This window comes from Musca domestica, unplaced genomic scaffold, assembly GCF_030504385.1.
Source record: "Musca domestica strain aabys unplaced genomic scaffold, Musca_domestica.polishedcontigs.V.1.1 13, whole genome shotgun sequence".
NCBI classification, from domain to species: Eukaryota; Metazoa; Arthropoda; class Insecta; order Diptera; family Muscidae; genus Musca; species Musca domestica.
Genome location: NW_026712172.1, coordinates 5,452,186 through 5,477,616, shown reverse-complemented (window position 1 = coordinate 5,477,616; position 25,431 = coordinate 5,452,186). Strand labels below are relative to the sequence as shown.

The window sequence follows — 25,431 nt, the reverse complement described above, 5'->3', positions numbered from 1 at the left end:
TCATTACTGTTGTTGTTATTGTTTTTTTTATATTTTATTGTTATTATTATTTCGTAATAAAATAATTTACTCTCCTTTTAATAGTAAAATTGTATAGTATTCAGTAGTAATAATAAAATAGTATTACAATAATTTATACGTTCTTTTTTGTCGTGTTGTTTTTGTTTTCTTTACTTTTTAGCCTTATTTTTTTTATATAAAAATGTTTACATATTTAAATGATAATAATAATAATTTATTTGTTGTGTTTTATTAGAAACGAAATCGAATCAATCAAAATATCAACGTTATGGATGAGGCGCACAATAAAAATAGAATAAATTAATAATTAAATTAACAAAAATTAAATAATAAAACAAAAAATAAAAACTAAAATAAAATATCAAAAAAATATATATTTGTTATATTCAGTTACATTACAATCTATTCATCTCAGATGAACTGTGATCATAAAAATAGAAGTTGTTTTAGTGTTGATTCCTTCTGTTGTGTTCTGGTTTAGGTGTTGAATGCAATCTCTGCCAGGATAATTATTTTCAGCGACTTAAGCTAATCCGCTGTCAATGCCAATCCATTGGTAGATTACACGTTTGCTCAGTTTTCCTTGATATCAATCCCAATAAAGGGCTTTCAGGACCAAACAATCGTTCGAAAGATGAAATCCTTGTGAAAGAATATGATTGCTTGCGCTCTCTCTCTCTCTCTTTCTTTTTTCCCGATTATCTCTCTCAATATTTCTCCCTTTCTTGCTGTGATATGTATATTGTGATATAAAGGAGTCAGTTTCACATTCAGCTATTCTGTGGTGAGGATTATAAGCTTTGCATGTATGCGTGTGTGTTTATGTGTATTTTGCATGATTGTTCTTGTTAATCGCATTGATGTGGTGTTGTATGGTGGATTAGTTTTAATCTCGATCTCTTCTTTCTCTTGTTGCTGTATAGTCGAGCGGGCGAGCGGGCGGGCGGGTTAGTACGAAATAGAACATTTATTTATATTTTATTTAAGATTGATTAACTTAAAACGTATTTGAATAGTGTTTTTGTTTTGTTTTTTGTAGATTTTATTTAGCCGATCTATGTGGTTGATAATCTCTCACTCTAATTTTGGTTACTTAAAAAAAATCATTTAAAATAGACGAGTTGTTGGTTACAGAACTAAAATTGTTTGTGTGGCACATGAGCTCAGATGATTTACAAATCGGTTTCACCGTACAGAGCTGTACTGAAGGACATGTAGTCGAGGGCGCCGGGAACAGCGTTGGGGCCCTTGTATGGAGGCATACGTTGGATACAGTATTCAGCTTGATCTGGGGGCAATTCACGGCGCAATTCATCGGGCAAGATATATGGCTAGAGAAAAAAAAAAAAAACAAGATATAATACGCATTTGAGTAAAATATAATTTGTTATATGTGGCGATGTCTCTTTCAGCTTACCTTGTCGGCTGCCAAAATTCTGAACGAATCAATAACTTGTTCGGCAGTGTCGGTGTCTGTGCTCTCGCGTGTCATGAAGTCGAGGAAGGCATCAAAGTGCACATATCCGGTGGAGTTGGGATCTACAACAGCCAAGATGCGTTGGAAGTCCATTTCACCTTGACGATCCTTGCCAATGGAATAGCCCAAAGAGACAAGGCAGGATTTGAATTCTTCAGGTGTCAAGCGACCGGTACGGTTCTTGTCGAAGTGATTGAAGCTGGAACGGAACTCGTTCAATTGGTCTTGGCTAATGCCCTTGGAGTCACGGGTGAGAATTTGGTTTTCCACTTCGTTAATGTTGCGGTTAATTGAGGTCAACAATTGTTCCCAGCCAACGCGCAATGTCTCCATTGTGTAGTTGGTGTAACGGTTTTCGAAGATCATCGACTCTTGGACGGCTTGGTGAATCTTCTCCAATTCCTCAATATTGGGTTTGTAGGCATATACAGCCTGTTCGTATTCCTTGAGACGATGCAATTGATCCTCCAAGGAACCTTGCAGACCCATACCGATGGCGGTGACGGCATCCATTTGGCGTTCAATCCAAGGTCCAACAATGTTGGCCTTTTCGGCGAATTGTCTGCGCAACATTTCGTTGTTTTGTTGTTTGCGCAACTCGTTGGCCAAGGTTTGGTCACGTTGTGGCACCAATTGGCGGACATCGCTCCACTTGCGGGTCATGTCGTTGGCGGTGATGTTGGTGTAGGGATTTTCCAAGCCACCGGGAATTTGGTATTGCTTGACAATGGACTCAACTTCACGTACCAAGTTGACAATCAAATTGAACTCCTTGTCGGCTTCACCCAATGTAGCCTTGAATTGATCGTGAGCTTGAATAAGACCTTGGATTTCTTCCATGGTGTGCACGATAAACATATCGACCAAGTCTTCGCGTGTGCCATCCAACCAGTTGTTGAAGGGAGCTGCACGCTTGGCGAATTCAAGATGCAAAATATCGATTTTCTCCAAGATGCGTTCGGCTTCATCCAAAGAAGTGCGACGACGTTGAGTCAACGCACCCAAACGGTCCCATTGGTCGCAGATGCGTTGGCAGCGAGCATTGACAGAGACGCAGTCGTGGTATTCCAAGGAGCTTAACGAAAAGAGAGATAGAGAGAGCGAATATAAATATCTTTAATGAAATATTCTTTATTCGAATCTCTTTAAATGAGATGAGATTGTGTGTTTGTATTTTGATTGACATTAAACTCTTCTCGTTCCCGTTTTGGTATTCACTATTTTTACACTAAGTCTCTATGGGCTAATCTTTATAGTTTACTTTACAAGTTCTAGCTTTAAGTTTCAATGGAGAACAACTCTCCATGTTGGATTAACGCCGAAAACAAGCGTGTTAAGCGTTTTAAGTACTTTCTTGCAATGTTTTGCTGTTTTGAATTCTTTCTTTGTTAATGTAGTCTCAATAAAAACACAACCTCAATTTTGATATAAACTCTTTAATTCATTTGTCTGATAATAAGGGAATTTGTCTAAAAACGTTATTGTAATAGTGAATATAGACAATACGTCAATGACAGTTTGATATTAAGTTTCAACTGAAATTTGCTAAGCTGTTATGCCAATAACTAGAAGTGAAATTAGGATGAATTAATTAATCAATATTCAGTTTTTTTTCTAATTTCACTCATTATCTACTAAGCCTGTCCATGTTCGTTGGGAATAACGCAAAGCATTGTGATGCTTTCTTCAATTGCACTTATGTTAAATAATGCATTTGCAGATTGGGATTCAAATTGCATTTTTTGAACAAAAAAAGGATCAATTCTGCACTTAGCCCGAGTGGAATTATTAAATCAAGTGGTTTAAAAAATGTCAAAATTAAAATTTCCGTGTATTTGATTTGACTTATATGCAATGGAAAAGCCGCTTGAAATCCACTCTACAAGTCTAAACGTCCTTTAGGCCTGTGTGCGCTCTACAACTATGCTATAGATGTTTGGAGTAACATAGTTTTGCCAACTCTTGGGCCTTCCTATTGCGACTGATTGTTTATATATGTATGTGCTATATCATTGACTCTAACTCTTGAATGGTCTAAACCGTGCTGACTGCAGCTGTTACTCGTTTTTATGCAGTCTAAAGTGTCCATAACCTACAACCTATTGTTTGTAATTTTCAATGTTTACAATTATTCCAACAGATTGCATATGGAATAATATAGATACATTGATGGGGCTGAATAGGTACTGAATAGGTACATTTATTGAAACTAAATTTGAAACATTTGGATAGACATGTGTATCGAATGAGATATGTGTTTTAATATGTTGAATACTACATCGAACCTCACACTAATGTTTCCACAAATCCCAACAAAGACGTGGGCATGTTTAATTGGGTTTTAATAAAGAAACAATAAACAAGTTAGGGGATTATTTAAATTGTAGATTAGGGATTTTCTTGAATGGCATACTTACTTCAATTCTTGGGCAATGGCAGCAATTTGCTCAACACGATCCTGGTGAGCGGCCAAATCGGATTCGAAAGCTTCGTGCTTCTTCTTCAATGCCTTCAGTTCGTTCAATTTGCATTGACGATAATCTTGAGACTGCAACATCTCCTCCTTGCCACGAGTCCAGTCTTCGTGAGCATCGGCCTTGATCTTGAACTTTTGGGCCAAATGTTCCAAGCGTTCCAAACGCATTGTTTCAGCCAAAAGCCATTCTTCAAAGGCCTTTTCGGAGAGTTCCAAACCCTTCCAGGCGTTCGAGATGTCGGCAACAGTTTTGCCTTCGGTGGGCAAGTAGGCTGGACGGTTGGAGAGACGCAATTTCGTTTGCAATGTGTTGAAGTTGGTTTCGAGCTTAGCCTTTTGTTCGACACGTGGGGGCTTGTGCTTGCGGCGGTAGGTACGGTATTCTTCCAATTTCTTTTGGACACCGGCCAAAGAATTGTCAGCTTGACGGGAATTCAACCAGGGCATGGTGCGGCGAATCCATTCCAAAAGCTACAATTATTAACAAAAAGTGAATTAAGACGTTTCACTAGAGTTTGTTTTTCCATTAGACTTACATCACTAGCCAAACGTTCATACTCTTCCATGAGACGTTCATTCTCTTGGTTGACCTTCAAAACTTTGCAAATACGGTTGGCAGCCGTTTCAGCCTGTATACGGATAAAGAAATATATAAACATTAGAAATTTCTTATCCATTGGTTTGCCCCAAAAAGGACATAGAAATAAAGAATAAAACAACAACAATACAAATAAACATCAAAAACAATTTGGAACATTATCAGTTAATTCGTTAATAACTTTGGTTATGGCAACAACATGTCATGGAACATTATCGGTGGCAGGAGAAGTAAATGGCGACATACGATTTTGCACAAGCTTTTACTACATTCTCTCTATGTACTCCCGCCCTTGAGGTTGTCATTATTTAGTGGGGGCTTTATGAAGGTAGTAGAATCATCGGGTTGATCATGTAAAATATATTGTCTCATTTTATTTAAAACTGTTCGCAAAGCACGATTCTGTTTTATTTTTATACTAACGCCTTTATATAATAAAAGTATTGCGTTTCCGACAAAAAAGTGATTGACTTGTCCTTTTCGAGTGAAGTGATATATAAATTCTATACGTAGAGTTTTAGTGCTTAAAAATTCCTAATGTATCAATGGCAAGTTCTTACATCCTAGAATTTTTCTATATCATATTTTTTATCAGTTTTGAAGATTTTTTTACTCTGAAGTTTTTCTTTCTTTTTTTCTGTTTATAATCATTAAAAAACATTCATCGAGATGTTGTGTTTTGGGTATTTCTTGGTTTTGAATATCAATTTGTCGTAAAGTCCGTTTTGCATTCCATATCTCGTTGCAGTCTCGATCAATTTTTACCACTTCTCCTTATGTAGAGGTTTTGATTTTTAAAACTAACCTTTTGGGCACCACTGAAGCAATGATAATATGACGATACATATGTCATGACTGCCCTTTCATCTGGCAATGCGGTATTCTGTAGGTCTGTTAAAGGATTTGCATAAAAATAGAAAAAAGAAAGCAACAAAAACAAGACATATAGAAATTTGTGTTAATATGTCAATAAATGAACAAAACAGCAACAATAATAAATATAAGCATGCAAAAATATATAGAAAAAATAAAAAACATTACACAAATAATAAGAAATTATTAATTAACTTTTGTATATTATTATATTTGTTAATTGGGTGGCACATGCAACAATGGCAGATTGTCAGTCACAACAGCGGGAGCAGCAGCAGCAATCTTTTCTCAGTTTCTCTTGCAAACGACTTTGTTAATAGAAGTTCAAGAACAGATTTTCGTTGTAATGGGATTTGTGTAATGACAATGAGCGTGGAGTTGAAAATTAATAGAACTGTGTTCCTGTACTTGTCATCGAAGGACTTGCAATAGAAAGGCTTTTGTTGGATTGGTATGTGTCTTCTGAATCGATTCCTAAGTACAGCAAACACTAGTTACAATAACAACATACATATTGTTAATAAACTTTAAGCAGAAAAATGTTTTTTGGTAATTTCAGTGTTGTTTTTTGTTTTTGATTTGGAATTTCATTACAAAAATGTGCCCTCATTGGCTAACATAGTCATGATAGAAAACTGTACTGCAAACATTCATTAGAAATTTGAGATGGAACTATAAAACTCCTTGGATTTTAAACTTCATTAGTTAAATTACTTTCCTATGTTGATTTTATATTCATTTTGTAGGGAAATCTCGTATTCGGAGACAAATGACACGAAAAAACCTTTACGAGAAATAAATTCAAGCCGTATATATGGAAAGAGTTTTCGCCATCTAGCTGTATGAATTGCGGCGCATTTAATTTTATTCTTGGGATGCCTTGGGAAATAATGAACATGCGGCTATTTGTAAAGATTCTGGAAGTGAAAATAATTCTTTTCATATAAGAACTGTTCATATAATTCGCAAAAAAACTCCTCCTCCTCCTCCTATCAAATATGAACTCCCAAATAAGTGTGAAACCTATTCTATATTACACCTAAAAAGTTTGCAATACAATTTAACCAACATGTATGTATGTTTTTGTTTTGTAGAAAAAATATGACAATATACAGATGAAAAAAATTAATTATAATTTGTCTTTTGGAAATTGGTCCATTAAAGTATTGGTAAATATATAATTAACAGCACTTTTCAATTTAGTGGCCAGACAGAGACTATTTATTATGAGGAAAATCTATATTCCTAGTTAATTGATTCTTTTATGAAAAGATGTGTCTAGATGCCAAACAATAGATACATTTAAGTTTTTTTTTTTTGAAATGGTAATTCCTTTATAAAAAAGTATTTTCTGAAAAACAGTATTAGTTGTTTTAAGTTTCGATTGACAATTGTAAACTAGATTCTTTCGAAAGTAACTAAAGTGGATTTTTGCGACGGAATGAATATAATTTTAGAAAATTTACCAAAATTATTTGAATAAAAGAATGGAGAATAATTAAAATTTATGAAATATGAAGGAAAGAAGATAAAAGATTATTAAAAGATGATAAGAATCACTGAAAAGCAGACTTTCACAACTGCTACAAATTATTAGCCCTAGCATTGCATTACCGGATTGATGGCGAGTTTAGACTTTTAGAACATTTGCTATTGAACTAAATTTGGTATCGCAAATCGCAACAACATCAATGTTTTGTTGAGTTCGATTTAAATTACAACACCGACAACAGGTCAGTTGTTAGACACATACATATACACTTAGGGTATATACGTATGCATGTATTTATATAGGCAGTCGAGCTTTAGATCTGCATAGATCATTTAGAGATTACGGCGGCAATTGTGGCGCTTAAACATTCGGTATTTAAAATCATATCATTTTAAGGTTATTGGTGTTATTTAAATACTACTAAAGGAATCTGATATTTTTTTCCAAAAAACAAACTGTAATAGAAACCAAAAAAACGAAATAATGTATCAAGTGTATTGATTGTGAAGGTTAATCACATTGTAATTCGGGACGTAGGTGTATTGTCTTGTGGGTTCGGGAACATGCGTCATATTTCCAACCTGTTGAGCTCCTTGGAAGGCATGGTAGTAGCAAGACACATAGGTCATGATGGCACGTTCATCCGGCTTGGGAGTGTTGATCAAATCTGTTAGGTGTTATACGTTAATATCAGTTGTACCACCACCACCATCATCATCATCATCAATAACAACCAATTGAAAATGGTTGTTTCGTTTTTGGTTTTGTTTTTCAAGTGGAAATTAAATTAAAAATTGATGGTGTCATAAATCAAAAGAAAGATACAAATGGAAGTAAAACAAATAAGTGAGAATATCTAAAATTAAGGTGTTCTTCTAAGAAAAGTGAAAGAAAAACTAAATCTAATACCATATTCGGAAAATAGAATCTGTATTACATTTAGCCAAACTACTTCTGTCTGAACAAGTACAACTGGTCAGGACTTACCGTCAGGATCCAACATCCTAGGAATATCGAGGTACTTCTCAGCAACATCGAAGGCAGTGTTGAGATTTTCCAATGGATTGTCTTTGGAGAGTTTGGAATAATCAATCAAGTCGGGCCTGTGGCGATGAATCAAAGCGCAGAAGGCTAAACCGTCCTATTTAACGAACGAATCAAAAGAAATAGTGAAATATAGTTTCAATTTTTGTTTCTTCTTTGGTTGTCTGACTTACCTTGAATGAAAGATGGAAGTTCTGTACATTGACATTCTTGTAGGGGGCGGTTTTGCGTTGGCACCACAACAACAAGCCCTCCTTGGCGGTCATCTCTTCAACGGAGATATCTTGAATGGCAAATCTCAAGATAATGGTCCAGATCATACCGAGAGTCATTTTCAAATTGCCATCGACAATTTCTTCGGCACCAATCGATACCAAGTGAACACCCTTGGAGGCAATGAAGTCCAAAGCCTTGTTGACATTGGCAATTTTGTGGAAACGCATTTTACCACGATCGGGCTTGGGCAAAGTTTCACCAGAAATAACTTCCAGCAACAACATCAATTTCAAGCCATTACGGAAATCATCTTCAATATTTTCGATACCGGTGCCGGCCTTGCGCAAATGACTGTTGCACCATGCTGTAAAGGTCTGCAATGGATTTGGTAAAAAAAAAACAAATAATTTTTCATTAGAATTTTGCAAAACAAATAAAATAAATGCTATTTTTGGACATTAAAATAGGCGTGGATCTTGGACGAGATGAGATTCCTTGGAACTATGTTTTGTTAAACATGATTGTCTAAAGTGAGAAGAAAGGAAATTGCTCTTGATTTTGCTCAGTATGGGTTTGTGTGCAATTGGCTTAATTTCTCTTCTTACAATACGTATTTCAAACCATAGCGAATTCTATTAAGATAGTCATAAATTTATGTTTATAAAATTTGTTATGAATCTAAATTTCAAATTTGTATTTAATTATTTTCAAATTTGACTACATTTGGACTATATGAATATACTCTTCTAGGCGAGATTCTCATAAAAGAACATTAATAAGTGGATATTATACAAAGAAAAAACAATCATAAAAGTATTTTACTAAATTATACATTTATATTTTTTATAATTTATTCACATCGAGACGTGGTGGTAATATTTTGAACAACAATAACGTTTACTACCACCAACACCGCTACGATTATTACCAGCATCAATAACAAACAATGGCATTGCAGCCGTCTGTCTTGATGAATGCAACTACTAAGGTCTGGCGAACAAACGACGCAATCATTGTTTGTCTGTCAGTCTGTATGTCTCTAGCATGGGGTTTCCTATTAGCTTAGCTGCCTAGTCCGTTGTCGAACCAAAAGAAAACCGTGGAAAAAGTCTAGCGGCAGCGTTGAACAGCAATAGTAGCAGCAGCATTGAATTTAGAGGTGAAAAAGACACGACTAAAAGATCTTTGTACTGTGTGTGAACTGGTTTAAAAGCGGTTTTGTCCCCATTTGGCTTTTACGGTTACACATTATAAGCAAAATAACTGCATTACCAGTAAACAAGCAGCATACGGGTACGTTGCTCCCTTTGCCGTCGCTGATGCTGGGGCATTATTACACATTATGACCTACACACAAATCTTATTTTGCCAATTTACAACAGTAACATAATGAGAAATTGGACAGATTGTGGAGTGGAGTGATGTCTCTAACATACTAGCCACAGGAACAGTGTATACAATGGGGAGAAATATGACGTTCTTTTCTTTACGTTAAAATAGAAACGTTGAAACTTGGAGTGCGCCAGAGTACCCCTAATCAATCTAGATACATCTGGCAAGAAAAATCCCTCGCTTTGGCATGCGAAAAGAAAAGGAAATGTTCTAATTATTCAATTACGTTATTTGCTGGAAAAGGTCTTGGTTCACATTTAGTAGACTTTAAACAATTTGACTAAAAAGTCATTGGGGAAAGATTCGGATAACATTTTTAGAAAGTGTTGTTTCTCTTAAAATTTTTTCGAATAATATGTAGGTTAAACCAATATTTTGTAATATTTTTTGAAAAATATCACTAAATGTTGTTCGATAAACCAAGATAGTTTGCAAAATTTTACTGACAACAAATTTACTCAGTAATATTTATCCAGTAACATCAGCTGATTGAAAAACAGATACATTGTAGCCGATGCAAAACTATTTTAAAATTTCAGGTAATACATTTTTAAGATTATAGACATTTAATATTGGTTTACAACAATAAAAAATTCTTCTCTCAATAATGATATATAACGCATTCATTGCTCATAACAGCTGTTTCCTTGCGAGATTTTACTGGATAATTGTCCAGCAACTTCTTTCTGAGAAAGTAAGGTAGTTTTATTCTCTTTTGGAAAAAATTGTGCCAACAGACGGAATTCCTGCAAAAATCTTGCAAGCAATCAGCTGGTTTGACAAAACAATGCAATTAGTGCGTCATAAACAGAGATTAATCATGGATAGCGATTTCCAAAAGCATTTTGTTGAGAATTTTCCAGAAAAAGAGTTATTCGTGATGGAATTCAAGCGTGATAGTGTGATTTCTATATATTTGACTGGAAAACCACAAGTGGCTTTCATTTAAATGTGAATAAATCTTCGTGTCTCGTACCATCGCTCGTTACCGTGATACTGGTAGCGTAACCCGACGTCAAAGAAGTGGACGGAAGAAAACAGCAACATCAGTAGAAATGGTTCGAAAAGTAAAGAAGCGACTTGATCGAAACCCGCATGGCAGTGGCCGAAAAATGGCTCGTGAGCTGAACATATCGCCGGCCATGGTGATGGTGTGGGCCGCCATAACAGCCGATGGGTGCCCTCCGCTCGTATTAATCGACCGTGGCATCAGAATAAATGCCGAATATTATCGCGAAAATATTCTAGAGGGTGTAATAAAGCCTTGGGCACGCAAACATTTGGCCGCAGACCTTGGTCATTCCAACAGGACTCAGCACGCGTCACCCAAGAATGGTTACAAAATGAGTTTCCTCGCTTCATTTCAAGCGCACAATGACCACCAAAATCTCCGGATACCAATCCGTTGGACTATTGTGTCTGGAGTATTTTGGAAAGCAAGGTTGGCACTAAAAAATACCAAAGTGTCGAACACCTCAAGCAAGCGCATCGCCGGGAATGGGCCAAAATATCGCAGAACTACATTCGGGCAGCGAGTGACGATTTCATTGTCCGTTTGAAGGCCATAAGAACTTCAAATACCAAATTTAAAATAGTTCCGGAAAATAATGTCGCTAAAATCATCAAAATACCGAATATCGGGGGGAACCGTTATATGGGACTATACGAAGACGTGGCCCATTTTCTGTCTTATGCTGTAGTATCCATAACGAACTTCGAATACCAAATTGGAAACAATTCCGGTAAATAATGTCGCTAAAATCATCAAAATCCTGCAGACATAATACAAATTTGAGTAAATTTTTATAAACTTACTTAATTTCGTTTGGAAGCTCGAGTGATTTTCACAGACGGACAGACGGACGGAAATTGTTAAATCGACATAGAATTTTATGCTGATCAAGAATATATATATACTTTGTGGGGTCTAAAATGTATATTTCGAGGTGTTACAAACGGAATGACAAACTCTATACTATGGTGGAGGGTATAAAAATTAAAATTATTATGGCGTTTGTCTCTGTTGCAGTTTTTTATCTCACCCTGTATATGATGTTTGGGTGTTTTTTCTTTGTAAAAAACCCAATTTGTACAGCCTTTTTAAAAAGGATTACAACAGTTGAAGATTTGCATTAATAGTTATCCTGCCAATTAGCTATCTGTTTGAGTGCCTGCCAATTGCGCCGAGATTTTATGTATCCCGGCTGGCAAATTTAAACAGACCCTAAATCACTGTCGCTGTGATCCAGTGGTGAGAGAAATGAGAGCAGCAAGACGACCGAATGTCCGACACTCTCCGTTATAATTCATAAACAGACTTCTCTTGTGTCAAGCAAATGTTAAGATGTCAATATCTCTTTGCAACGGGTTTCCTTTTGTTCTTGTTATCGTTGTGTTGCTACACAGTAGATGTCAGTCAGTTGCAGTAATTGTGTCGGTCGGTGTCAGATTTGTATAAAAGGCGCGTGAGCGCACACGCCATCGATGCAAAATCCGCATTTTTTAGTTGTCAGTTTTTTGCGTTGTTGTTGTTTGGTTGGGTTTCTTGGCGTTTCTTTTGTTTTGACTGTCATTGACGTTTTATGTGAGTGAGTGAGCAGCGAGCGGCCAACCAACCTACAACTGTGGCAAAACTCATTGTTTTTAATCATTTATGGTTAAATCTCATCAGCAACAACAAAAACGACATCGACGACGAAACCGACAATGATAATTAATTACTCATTTTGAGGCAAAATCACACGCACAGCTAACAATATAAAAAAGAGGTGATAATTATGAACGGTTTTATAAGGCAACATTTTTGTTCGCAACAACAATAACAACAAAAATCAAGCGTCATTGAATGGGTGGAGAGGGGTTCATCTTTAGTGGTATGGATTTCTAAGCTAAGCCTAATTTAAACTTGGGAAATTCTTCTCCAAGCGAAGCACTATGTGGGTTTGTTGAAAAACTTGTGTAGTAAGGTTCGATTCGATTTTATTGGCAAACCATGGTACAATCATGGTACAATGAAGAGAAGGTAGGTCAACTTTGAAAAAATTGCAGTATAGAGGTCTACCTGTTTGGCTTGTAATGTCAGAAATAGTATCAAAACAATAACAAAATCAAACAACTTGTTGCATTTATTTTGAATAAATAATTAAAAACCGCGAAAACTGAATGAAAGGTCAACACTTCTTTTCAAAACCAGGTTCTATATATCTCTAAAGGATTATTTCGCTACAAAAACTCTAGATTTTGTCGATGCATACGTTGAAATAAAAATTTTGAAAACACCCGAATTTGAATGTTTTCTGAACAATTTTTTTTTTGTTATTGAAAAGAAAACACATACATTGGTTTATAAGCCCTTGTCAGGTATAAGCCCTTGTAAGAGTGTAACTCATCTCTGTTAAAAAAAAAAAGCCCAGTACAATTCATAATAGCCATTTACTATGTAGAAAGCACATATAATAAGAATGGATGCCCCTGAAACCCTATAAAGGTGTTTTGACTTTTATGAGTTTTAACTCTTTATATTTTTCCATCAAAATTCGTTTTTTGAGTTATGTCAATCTTTGAACTTCATATATGTGTATTAGGTATTTAGGATACATTTTTCAGTAAAAATTACTCGGTAACCTGCATTAAGACAATTATCTCTCTGGAGTGCAAATTTTGCAAAATATAACATTCAGTAAAATTCAGCAAGAACACAGATGTTTTGCAAAATGCATGGCGTTATAGTACATTTAAACTGTTGAGAAACCCAAAATACTGGGTTATCGTGCAAACCTATTATTAAGAAACTAATTTAATTGTCAATCATGTGAAATCTTCTTCTATATCTATAAAAGAGGAAAATGTTTCTACGTTTGATTGTTTGCTTATAATTTATAGACTGCTAAACGGTTTTTCCTGAAAATCTCCAGGTATACTACAACATCGCCTGAAAGTAACATAAGCTGTGTTCCAGAACCTACAAATTAGTACTAATTAGTGCTAATTCTGCTACAACGCGTTCCCGTACTCCAAAAACTAGCAAAACTTGCAGCTCTCTCGAGAAAAAATGGCGCTGAGTGGTGCACATTTCTGCTTGTTTTAGCTACATGAATTTGGCCGAGCAGAAATGTGCAAATTGTAAATTTGGCATTTAATTGGCAGGGCTAACAAGGTTGAAAAATGTATTGATACATTTCAAGGTTCGCGCGTGGCAACAAATGTAAAGAAAAAAGATAAACCTTAAAACTAATATTTGTCGTGCAAAAAACAAAAAGGGAAAATAGGGAGCAACTGATGTATTCGCTTTTGGATGATTCCAGGAGTGAAGAGGACTCACTGAATGAGGAATCAGACGATGAAAACGTATTGGAAAACAGTGCAAAATTAGTGAAAGGTAAATTAAAAAATTAAGCTGAAAATCAAAGATGTTTGTTTATTACTGCGAACATTTTATTTTTGTTTTTTAGGTTGGCTGTCTTTCCAAATTGTGGCATTAAGTCTTCTAGCAGACTTAACATTAATTTAACCGGCGCCTCCAATCATGTCAGCTTCTCCGGGGTTGTGATTTGAGAAAACTCCACCTCTAAATACTCTTCAACGGATTCTGAAATCAAAACTTTCTAAATAAACAGCATTCAAAAATAATTTTTAATTTTAAATTATTTTCAATACTCATTTTTTTAAATTTTGGCGTCCATTTCAGTAAGGTTTCACCAGTCCGATTTAGACTGTTTTCTTTTGGAATTTTGAATGTTGACATTTTATCGCATTTCTGCTAATTTTCCGTTCCCTTATTTTTTGAGCACACCTAAATGAGAATGGCATTTTATACTGTTCTCTCTTCTGCTAGTTTTACTACTAAAAAAGTACTGGAACACAACTATAGTCTATATACATACATGTGAAATTCCACTTGAAACTGGAGATATAGCATCAGAATCGTAGGTACCTCCAAAAAATTTAGTTTTTGTATGCACACATCTATTTATCCGTTATAGATTAAATGTGCTAAATTATATTGAAATCTGTTCAGATTTGAACATAGCTATATATGATGGGCCGATCTGAAGAGCCCTTCTTAAAAAAATCCGCACTTTTTGGGTAGTTCTCATCGGTCGCCAAAGTACAAACACGTTTCGGCGTTACCTTTAGTCACAATTCCCACACATTTCCGTTTAAAAACAATGCATTTTAAGATCTACGGACAATATACTATGAACAATATACTCTATTTATCAATCCGACGATATCATGGTTTACAAGTTTTTTATGTTAATAACAAATAAGTTTCCAATTAAACGAAAACATAAAACCACCGAAAATAGAAACAGTTTTCTTTGTTTTCAATTCATTGTCAACAATTACTCTCCATGCCAAAGATGTCTGAAACTTCCATACAATTCTGGAATGAATTGACACTTTTGGTCAATGGAATCGAAAGAATTTTGAGATGAGATATACAGTTTAACTAAAACTATGGCACATAACCTGTTCGAAAAACGTTCTCCATTCAAATGCCACAAAGAAATGCAGCCTCATTAAATGAAAAACATAACTGAAGTGGCCAGTCGCTGGTCGGTCAGTCATCATATTGAATACTCGAATAATGAGGGAAAATTAGGAACTCTGAATGAAAGCAACCTGGCAGACAGGCAAGCTGTCTGACAGACAAACTGTAAATGTAATTTAAATGATGTTTTTATTATGGTGTCCAACACACCATCTCTCATCATCTCCAGCAACGAGCTGAAGACAAAGAAGATTTGCCACTTGTCGACTGGTCGACCGGCTTAAGCTCTGCCTACAGGTTTCACCATGAATTAGAATGTTGCCGGGGATGGATGGAAATGATGACAATGACATTTATGTATGAAAGTCTTTTTGTTTGAGTGCTTGACTTGTTTGGCTTGCACATGGAATGGATTATGGTATGGCAGCAAATAGAATAAGATGAAACACCACAGAGCAGTTACTCCGCTTTTCTGGATACCAATGTACAACCATATCATGGCGGTGAAAGAAACGAAGAAGCCAGGAGATGGTAGGCAAACACGTTTCATATTAAGATGCTTCTATAACGGCACATCTAATAATTCTATCAGCTACTTTAATTTTCCAAGAATTAAATTAGATCTTAAGTTGCCAGGGAACAGAGCTGTCCAGGCGAATAGCTAAAGGAGACGCGCTGTAAACGAAAGAGAGAGAGGGAGAGCAAAAAATAACCAGCAGTATAAAAACAAACGGACATTTGAGAACTAGTTTTGCCGTTGCGACCGCTATTTTAGCCGATAGCAGAACCGGCTATTGCAACGGCAGTAGCATCACTTGAAACACTTACACAGTGGCATATTATGTCCACATGTATGGAATTGTTTTTGTGTGTTGGCAAATCCGTTTAAAATCTGGTATTAGTTAAATCAACATATTTTACCGGTCAATAGCCAATAGATTGGCCAGCCAACTGGCCAGACAACATTACAGCATTTGCTGAAAGCAGGCAGGAGGCCAGCATTAACACTAATTGGCATACCGTTATTGTATTGCATATGTTGCTGGTTGATCGGCTTGCGGCACAAATGCTCAGACTTGCAGTAACCTTGAAGTGCAGCCTGCACTCCTCAAGCCCTGCCAGACGGGCAAAATAGCAGACGTTTTGTTTCTCTTTAAAAGTGAAAGTTTCTGTTTGGACGCTAGAGTAGTAATGAAGATGAAACGATCGGCAAAAGGACAAAATATTGGGGGTTATTGAACCATTTTTATCACCTATCGATGTCGATGTGTGGGAATAAACACATATATTCACACATTACCAAGAAGAGAGATTATAATGATAGATTGTATTACCAGTAAGCCAAAAACGTTTTGTTGACAAACTCACCTCCTAAAGCGAGAGAGGTACTATTATATGGGGGCTATACCAAAATATGGACCTGCACAGACAATTTTCTGCATTAGGCTGTAGTATCCATTACGAACTTCAAATATCAAACTTGAAACAATTCCGATGAATAATGTCGCTAAAATCATTAAAATGCCGAATATCGGGAGGTACCGTTCTATGGGGTCTATAGGAAGACGTAGACCTGCACAGACAATTTTCTGTCTTATGCTGTAGTATCCATTACGAACTTCAAATACATAAATAAATTAAAATTTGACACAATTCCGGTGAATAATGTCGCTAAAATCATAAAAATACCGAATATCGAGAGGTACATTTATATGGGGGCTATACCACCAAAACGTGGACCTACATGGCCCATTTTCAATGCCAAAAGTTCTGCAGATATAATATGCATTTGAGTAAAATTTTATCAATTTCGTTCGGATGTTAGAGTGATTTCCACAGACGGATAGATGGACGAACATCGCTAAATCGACATAGAATTTTATGCTGACCAAGAGTATATATACTTTGTGGGGTCTAAAATGTATATTTCGAGGTGTTACAAACGGAATGACAAACTTGATATAGCCTCCATACTATGGTGGAGGGCATAATAAAGAGCGATTTAAAACTTCGAGCTAAGCCCAATTAAGCGTTTGTTCAGCAATTCGAAACGACAGATTGAAAATGACAAGCTGAGAAAAAAGAGACTCTGTTGTGCAATTTTATCCGTCACTGTATGGACAATTATTTATTTACATAAGTAAGCCTCTCGCATCTGCTTGAGAAGATGACAATGGAGAGATGATTAGGAAGACATAAAAGAAGGTGTAGTTTAAAGCATGGATCATACGGCTTGAGGTGGAAGGAAATAGAAATAAATTCTCCTCGCAAACAAATAAAATAAATAACTCTATATTACTATCGTAGTAATTGTAAACTAAATAAGTAAGGATTGTGGAGAATTAATATTTCATGTGCAAGAATAATAATTTCAGTACGTCATAAACATAAAAAGCCGGGTTCATTTGAAAATACCTTTTACAGAATTAACTGCAAATAATATTGAGAAAAATAAGAGCACAAATAACACGACCAACCATGCCATGCAAGGCAAAAAACGGAGCAGCAAGTTACAAACTGGTAAACGCCATACAAATACATACATATATAGGACTACATTTTTATTAATTAGTTAATGCGTATAAATTGAAAACAAAAATGGAATTTCATTTCTCTCACACAACGGCCACCAAAATCTCCCGATACCAATCCGTTGGACTATTGTGTCTGTAGTATTTTGGAAGCAAGGTTGGCACTAAAAAATACCAAAGTTTCGTTCACCCCAAGCAAGCGCTTCGCCGGGAATGGGCCAAAATATCGCAGAGCAACATTCGGGCAGTGTGTGACGGTTTCATTGACCGTTTAAAGGCCTTAATTCGTGCCAAAGGTGACCAATTCGAACAAATCTAAATCTAATCTGAACTTATTCTAAAGTTTGATGCTATTTCCGACATAAAAAAACTTAAAAACTAAGGAGTTCGACTTTGTTGCAGTTTTTTTATCTAACCCTGTGTATAAGTTAATAAGGAAATAGATATTATGGATTGATATCTTAAATAATTTAACACACTTCGGATCTGCAAATAGGGTAAGTGTGCCTAAGTTCGACATGTCCCAGTAGTCGGCACTTTTTATTTTTAAGCCCAAATAAATGAAACTTTTATAACTAAATGTATTTTGTTTACTTCAAATATATTGTCAGCTATCTTTGTGTACAATTTCGCTAAAAAAGATGATTTATTCTAATAAAAATTACATTTTTTTCTGTGAAGGTCCTCAACAATCCATATTCTTAAGAAAAGTACAATAAAGACGTCGAATCAGTTTAACTAAACAAAAATATTATATTTTAATGAATTAATTTATTCTTATTATTAATTATTCTTACAAAAAATTGGTATGCCGACTGTTGGAAAATGCCATACCGACAATTGGCAAGTGGTGCCGACTACTGGCACAAAAGCATTGTTTTAATAAAACTACAAATTTATGAAATTTAATAAAAAGTTATTAAAACTTTATTTATTATTGCAAAAACTATACAAAATTTCGAATCTGAATAAATTAACTTTGTAATAATTGAAAAGTTCCACTCAGAATGGTGAAAATCCTAAAAGTGCCGACTACTGGTACACTTACCCTACATTTTAAACAAAGCAACGGCAAAACGTACTATTTATTTAACCATTGCACTAATGAAGTTGGTGATTGGAGATTCCAGCACTGCAAAAATGGAAGTTGCATTCTTAAATACAACTAAAAGGTAAAGTTTACTGGGGTAACATACATCCTATAATCAAATTTTAAAATAATTTCCATTTTTTCATTGTTAAACATTTCATTCAATTCGAAAACAAATCTTCATCTGATTGGGAAATGATTTCAATTACTTTGAAAATGCAAAAAAATACAGCCAAGTTTTTATGGTCGGAAAGGAGAGATTTTATTTTTGATCAAATGACATCACTGGATTATAGCAACTGGCTATATCAGAAAATCATGTATACAAAACTTGCACTTATTTCATTCTAGTCATAATTATCCATTACCATTTGTATAAACCCCCACCCCTTTTCAAACATAGACAGCAACAAAACAAATTCCTCAACCAAACTTCTATTGTAAACAATTCTTTTTTGGGAAATATGTTAAGTTTTCTTTCATCCAAAAAAACAGAATAAATGAATTAAATAGCAAGCAAATTGAACAATTATTTGAATATCGCCAGGCAAGCCCAGGCAGTGCGTAAAATTATTTATGACACAGCTAGCTTGCCTTTTATGTTGTCTAATTATTTTGTTTTTGTTGTTTTAAATGTAAACAGTTAAACAATATATTTACAATTTTCATATAGAACAACACATGGTATAATGAAAATGGTAAAGTCATTTCAAATAAGCATATCCATCTCTGCATTTTCATTGCCAAATTACACTGTGTAGAAAACAGATTGCCATCTCTGACTTTTAAATATTTGTATATGAACATTTTGACAATGAGATGTTGTCAAATGAATTATTTTCAAAAAAAAAAAAAATTGTAAACATATAATTGCATGAATTTACCTTCTTAATTCTACCAAAGAACAACATTTTGAATTTGTGATTTTAGATTGATGGGTGAGTGAGTTCTAATTTCAGGGACGATCTATATTCTATTACTTTGAAATTACTAAGCATGTGCCATAACGGTACTTTTCGAGTTACAGTGGAACTTTTTATTCAGTTTTTTTTAACGTTTTTCATCCAAAAAAAAATAAGTAGCTTTGAAGTTTTTCTATTAGCCAAAAAACCATTTTCAAGATCCTAAATTTATAACAGAGAGGTACTATTATATGGGGGTTAAACCAAAACGTGGACCTACATGGCCCATTTTCAATACCAAAAATCCTGCAGACATAATATACATTGGAGTAAAATTTTATCAATCTACTTCATTTTGTTCAAAAGCTAGAGTGATTTCCACAGACGGATAGAAGGACGGACATCGCTAAATCGACATAGAATTTTATGCTGATTAAGAATATATATACTTTGTGGGGTCTAAAATGTATATTTCGAAATGTATATATTTCTCCATACTCCCTCCATGGTAAACAAATTGAGATTGTTTAAGGCCGAAAGTTCCAAAAACGTCAAAAAAATTGTCCCTTCTGTCAGATACTACTACACTTCTGTGCAAATACCCAGTGCGGGACATAAAGACGAGCAGTTGTACGACAACCCCAATATCCTTCGTAGGTTTTTATCTCTAGTAGTAGTGCATAATGTGTCCTTAGGGGTGTTTACCCCTATGTCCTTCCCTTACACGCTAATTCAAAAACCAACTGTGTGGGCTCAATTTCCTGTTGACAAGGTGTTGTGAGGTCCATCCTGATAGATCGTATTCTTTGGGAAAAATTCTTTCTCTCTCATCCTATTGTGAGGGGACAGTGACCTATCGCCACCTGTTATGACAAATCACAAAAAAGAGAGAGAGAGAGAGAGAGAGAGATTGTACTCGGCCGTTTTAAACTCACATATTAACAATGCCTGAGTGAGTCATAAAATTGTCATGTCAATTGGCGGCAATTGAAATTCTCAGCTGTTTTATGTTGCTTGCAAGCCACATACATATGCTTCTCGAAAATCGTGGTGAATAAGTAACACAGTAGTTATCACAACATTTATTTACAAACCATTATCACCCCGCATGAAAACAGCCCAATGGCCATTGTAATTATTCATCCATTCATGCCCTCGAAAATTCGATAAATTTTGCTATTTTTTAGCTGTTCTATTTAATTCGAAATATTCAACCAGCCGAGTGCTGATGATGATGACTAATTCGAATTTATTCAATTGAACACAATTCGTTTTCAAATTTAGAATAAATACAAATAAAATCAAATATTCCGAATAAACAAAACAAGACAAAAAAAAAGCTCAAATTGTAGAGTAATGAAAGAAAATAGAATTGAACGCCAACAGCAGCATTAATTGCGGCAGTCGAAAAAATGTCTAAAATAAACATTGCCAGAAAAAATACATGATCGGCCAATAATCTGTACGTTAAAGAATGAGAAGCGGGGGGGAAGAAGTGAGAAAAAATGCCACAACATGAAACTAAACCAAACCATATCTTCTTCCGATCCTAAACTATGAAGATAATCACCTGCAAGGTATGTCTGTCTGGTTCGAGGTACATACCTGTCTAGTTGTAGCATATGGCTCCCGTCATCAAACAAATTGTAATTTCTAAATGGTAAACAAACATTTCGTTGATACTAGTTCTGCAGTTGTTGTTGCTTTTGCTTTTTTCATATTTTTTTTTAGTTTGTAGGGTGGCATTTTGTTCATCGTCGTCTTTTTTTCCTTTTGGCCAATGATTTTGAAAAATAAATTCTTTTTATAAAAATAGACCATAAGTATTGTATAATTCTGCTAAAAATACTGTTGGCTATGGCAACGGTGGCGACGATAACAAATATTATGAAATATTCCCAGTGATGATGTGAAGAGGAGAAAACAACCAAAGGCAACACCAAAAAAAAAAAACGCTTGCCAAAAGCCAGAAAACAAAATTGAAATATATGACGCCTGTCATATGTATGATGTTGGCTAAGATCAGCAGCAAATAGACTACATACAGAACGAACATTATGTATTTATATGAAGAGGGAGAGAGAGAGACATTGAATTAATTCCCCCCTTTTGCCTACCCCCATTCTCTTTAAGACTCCTACGCCATTGCATCATTACCATCAATATTCTCTAACAATTCAAAAAGAAGAGCAGCATCTGGGAATCAGATATTTCCCCCTCACTGCCTCGTGAGCTTTTATGCGCATGCGCAAAATAACGAAAACTCGTGAACATTCCCCCCTCACAACCAGCTTTTCTAAAAAAAGTTGTTTGCCGCATTACTCACAGCTTTCAAGTGGGGAATCTAACAACAATATTTCTTTTCGCTTTTCCCATTCATTGCAGATGGAGATACATGGCTAGAAAAGCTTTTGGAAGCTCTGACCGGCGCATTGCAAACAATTTAAAACCATTTTTAGTTCAATGTAATTTGACCCTTGTCTATTATGGCATACTGGGAACACAGAGAAAAGGAGAGAGGCAGAGAGAGAGAGAGTGAAAACCTTCATTGATCATGAAAGAAACACAAGGAAAATAGAAAGAAAAAGCTCTGCTGTTTATCGTTTTGTTGAAAATAGCTCATATTCACTTGCCAGAGACGGTCAAACCCACTATGAATAATTTCGATTTGTAACGTCATGAGCGTTCCGAAGGAAGACAAATACATAGATGACACATATTTCTTTTGGCCCGCCACGTAGCCTCCAAACATTCACATATGTGTGTACAAATAGGCTCATTACATCTTGGAGAAAAACAAAATAATAATAGAATTTTCAATTGTCTGTCAGTCTAACTGTCAAATTGTCATCATCTGAAGTCTGGCATATTTGTCTGTTGCTGAAATTTATTTTTTTCAATGTCTTCTTCTTTATTAAAAAAAAAACTGTTTGCATATTGATCTTAATTATTGTCAACTTGACATTTGAAGGTTTTGTGTATGTTATGCAAAATTTGAATGTTAGGCAATAAACAAAAAATAATTGAAAGTGGTATTGAATAAAACTAAAGAGAAATCTTAAGAAAATGTATTCCCAAGTGGCCTTAATGAGTCAAGCTATACTAAATTAGCATTTGGACACTTATTGGAAAAATAAGATATCGTATCTCCAACTGACATGACAACTATAGTTGTAGATAAGCATGTTTCTTTCCACAGAGGTGCTATACACTGGATTGGAACTCGAAGTCTTGCAAATGGCAAATATCTACACACACTAGGGCAAGACCATCATAACTCCAAAAGGTGGATAGAGTTTTCGCTCACAATAATTAAATGAGGTTTGTATTTTCTTAAACTAATGACCAGGTTTTCAATGTTTCTCCTATAAACTCATTGAAGGCCGACAAAGCATACTATTTGCTCTTTGCCATTTATTTTTTAGCCAAGTCTTTTAAGTGCCTGACCTGAGCTGTTCACGCAAGCTTGAAATTCTCTATGAAATGTAGTCAGATTTTTATAAAAGAATGCAATAACGAACTTAAGGTCAAAATTAAATTGCTATCTCCATTTAATGATTTGAAAAATCATGAACTTTGCCGAGTCAGGCTCGCATCCATCGACGCGTCTACCTACACTACTAGAAGACTGGGACTAAATCTTTTGTGTCTCGTACCATCGCTTGTTACCGTGATACTGGTAGCGTGGCCCGACGTCAAGGAAGTGGACGGAAGAAAACAACAGAAATGATTCGAACAGTAAAGCTCGTGGGATGAACTTATCGCAATGTTCCATTCGGCAAATATTAAAAAATCAGCTCGAGGTAAAGCTATTGAAATTCCAAAAAGTGCAAAAACTTACACCGCAACTGAAATTAAATTGACTCAAAAGAGCTAAAGAGTTGCTTGGCTTGGCCGAAAGTGGTGAACTGCCGAGTTTGGTTTTCTCCGATGAGAAAACATTCGTTGTCCAGTAGTTTGTAACCAAACAAAATGATCGTGTTTCCTTGCCAAACGGGTCAGCTGAAAATGTGCACCTTCGGTTGGCTACCAGAACTCAAGTGCCGGCCATGGTGATGGTGTGGGCCGCCATAACAGCCGATGGTCGTTCTCCGGAGGCTCTCCGTATTAATCGACCGTGGCATCAGAATAAATGCCGAATATTATCGCAAAACAATTCTGGAGGGTATATTGAAGCCTTGGGCAACAGGTTTCAGCATCATCGCTCTCAGCACGCGCCTCCCAAGAATGGTTACGAAATGAGATTTCTCGCTTCATTTCCAGCGCACAATGGCCATCGATCACCTCAAGCAAGCGCTTCGCCGAGAATGGGTCAAAATTCTGCAGAGCAACATTCGGGCAGCGTGTGACGGTTTCATTCGTGCCAAAAGTGACCAATCGAACAAATCTAAACCTATTATAAAACTTGATGTTATTTCCGACATTTTTTGCTTTCATTCAATACAATTTAAAAGAAAATGTAAAAATTGTGGCGTTTGACTTTGTTGCAGTTTTTTTTTATCTCACTCCGTAGTCTGCTCTCGGCCACGTCAAGAAAAATGCATATTTTCTAAACGGAAGATTATACGTTCTAGTTACCAAAATGAAAAAAAAAAAATCAAAACATGGTTATTTGCACTACCTCATGGATTCCGGATGCCGACTTTCAATTAATTGATTTTTGGTATTGAATAGTCGAAATCGATTTTTCGTAATCGATTTTTGATTTTGAGGTAATAGTTTTTTGTTCGACTTTTCATTATAATATGATATGAAGTAAAGTTCTTTTCGTTTTGATTTTAAAAATCGAAATCAACGGTTTTTACTGGTGTACGAGAACTAACTGTCAGTATATGGGCAGAACTATAGATGTCGCTTTTCCCAAATTTGTACTGTAATATACTAATATACCTAGACAGGGGTGAGATCCTTGCGTGTAGGTATTTCTTTTCTCAACATCTATCCTCCCAATCTTAACCTCATCCAAATTAGTCTTCATTTATTTAAAGCGAAATACAATACCTTCTCACCAAGAAAATAGAAAACAACAGTGATTTCGGTTCTAAATGTTTATATAAATATGCATATGCATATGTATAACAATATCTAAATATAGAAATATTGACATACTGCTGTCACTTATCGGCTATTTTTGCCATAAATTTATTTTTAATGGCCGTCTGAAGTAAAGCAAAACAACAAACACAAAGAAAACGGAGGACAATTTTCAAAATAGCAACACAGACCAAATACATATTTGCATTTTTTGTTGGTTGTTCGTCAAAAAATTGCATTACTCAACAACAATTTCAAGAAAAAGTATTTAATTCTACTCGGGGCTAGATTATATAATGAGCTCTTTCCCAAAATGGTATCGAAGCTGTTTGCCGACAACAAAAACAAAACATTTTTTTTTTTTGGACAGAAAAAAAAAATAATCGCCAGATTTAAATCAAAAATGTAAAATGAAGTTACATTTTAAACAATATATGAGAATCATTTTATTCTGTTCGAACATTCTGTTGGCTCTGTTTGAGAATATATGCACACCAAAAATTATTCGTTTAAAGTACTATATGCATAAAATATAACTCAACTTGAATTTTATTAAGAAATTATTTATTGAAATGATCTTGACAACTTTTAAGTTTTTTTTTTAGTTTTAATCCATTTGGAAGGCAATTTTCGATGTTTCTTCTAGTTTTGCACATTTGGAGGAGTCGATGTCTGTCTGGCTGATGCGCACGATAACTCTCGAAGGGAGTATCCGATTTAGTTGAATCTTTGCAAATAGTAATACGTGTATCAGGGCTAAGTCAGGTGGGAAAATGAACAACATCGGGCCA

General features: G+C 35.3%; 1 protein-coding gene across 5 annotated transcripts in view; it reads right to left on the bottom strand.

Moving 5' to 3' along the window:
* Positions 1-211: 211 nt before the first annotated feature.
* LOC101887563 (alpha-actinin, sarcomeric) overlaps positions 212-25,431 on the bottom strand; it is a 65,222-nt gene continuing 40,002 nt past the window's right edge. For 3 of the 5 annotated variants that reach the window (XM_020035511.2, XM_011292730.3, XM_005179900.4), the window contains exons 3-9: positions 8,155-8,571; positions 7,925-8,078; positions 7,456-7,604; positions 4,511-4,603; positions 3,916-4,445; positions 1,439-2,573; positions 212-1,352 (exon numbers count right to left, since the gene is read on the bottom strand). In XM_020035511.2, the coding sequence (XP_019891070.1) occupies positions 1,194-1,352; positions 1,439-2,573; positions 3,916-4,445; positions 4,511-4,603; positions 7,456-7,604; positions 7,925-8,078; positions 8,155-8,571 (2,637 nt within the window). In that variant the 3' untranslated portion in view covers positions 212-1,193. Of the gene's footprint in view, positions 1,353-1,438; positions 2,574-3,915; positions 4,446-4,510; positions 4,604-5,377; positions 5,464-7,455; positions 7,605-7,924; positions 8,079-8,154; positions 8,572-25,431 lie in introns of all 5 variants that reach the window. The other 2 variants (XM_011292731.3, XM_011292732.3) reach the window with 2 other exon arrangements.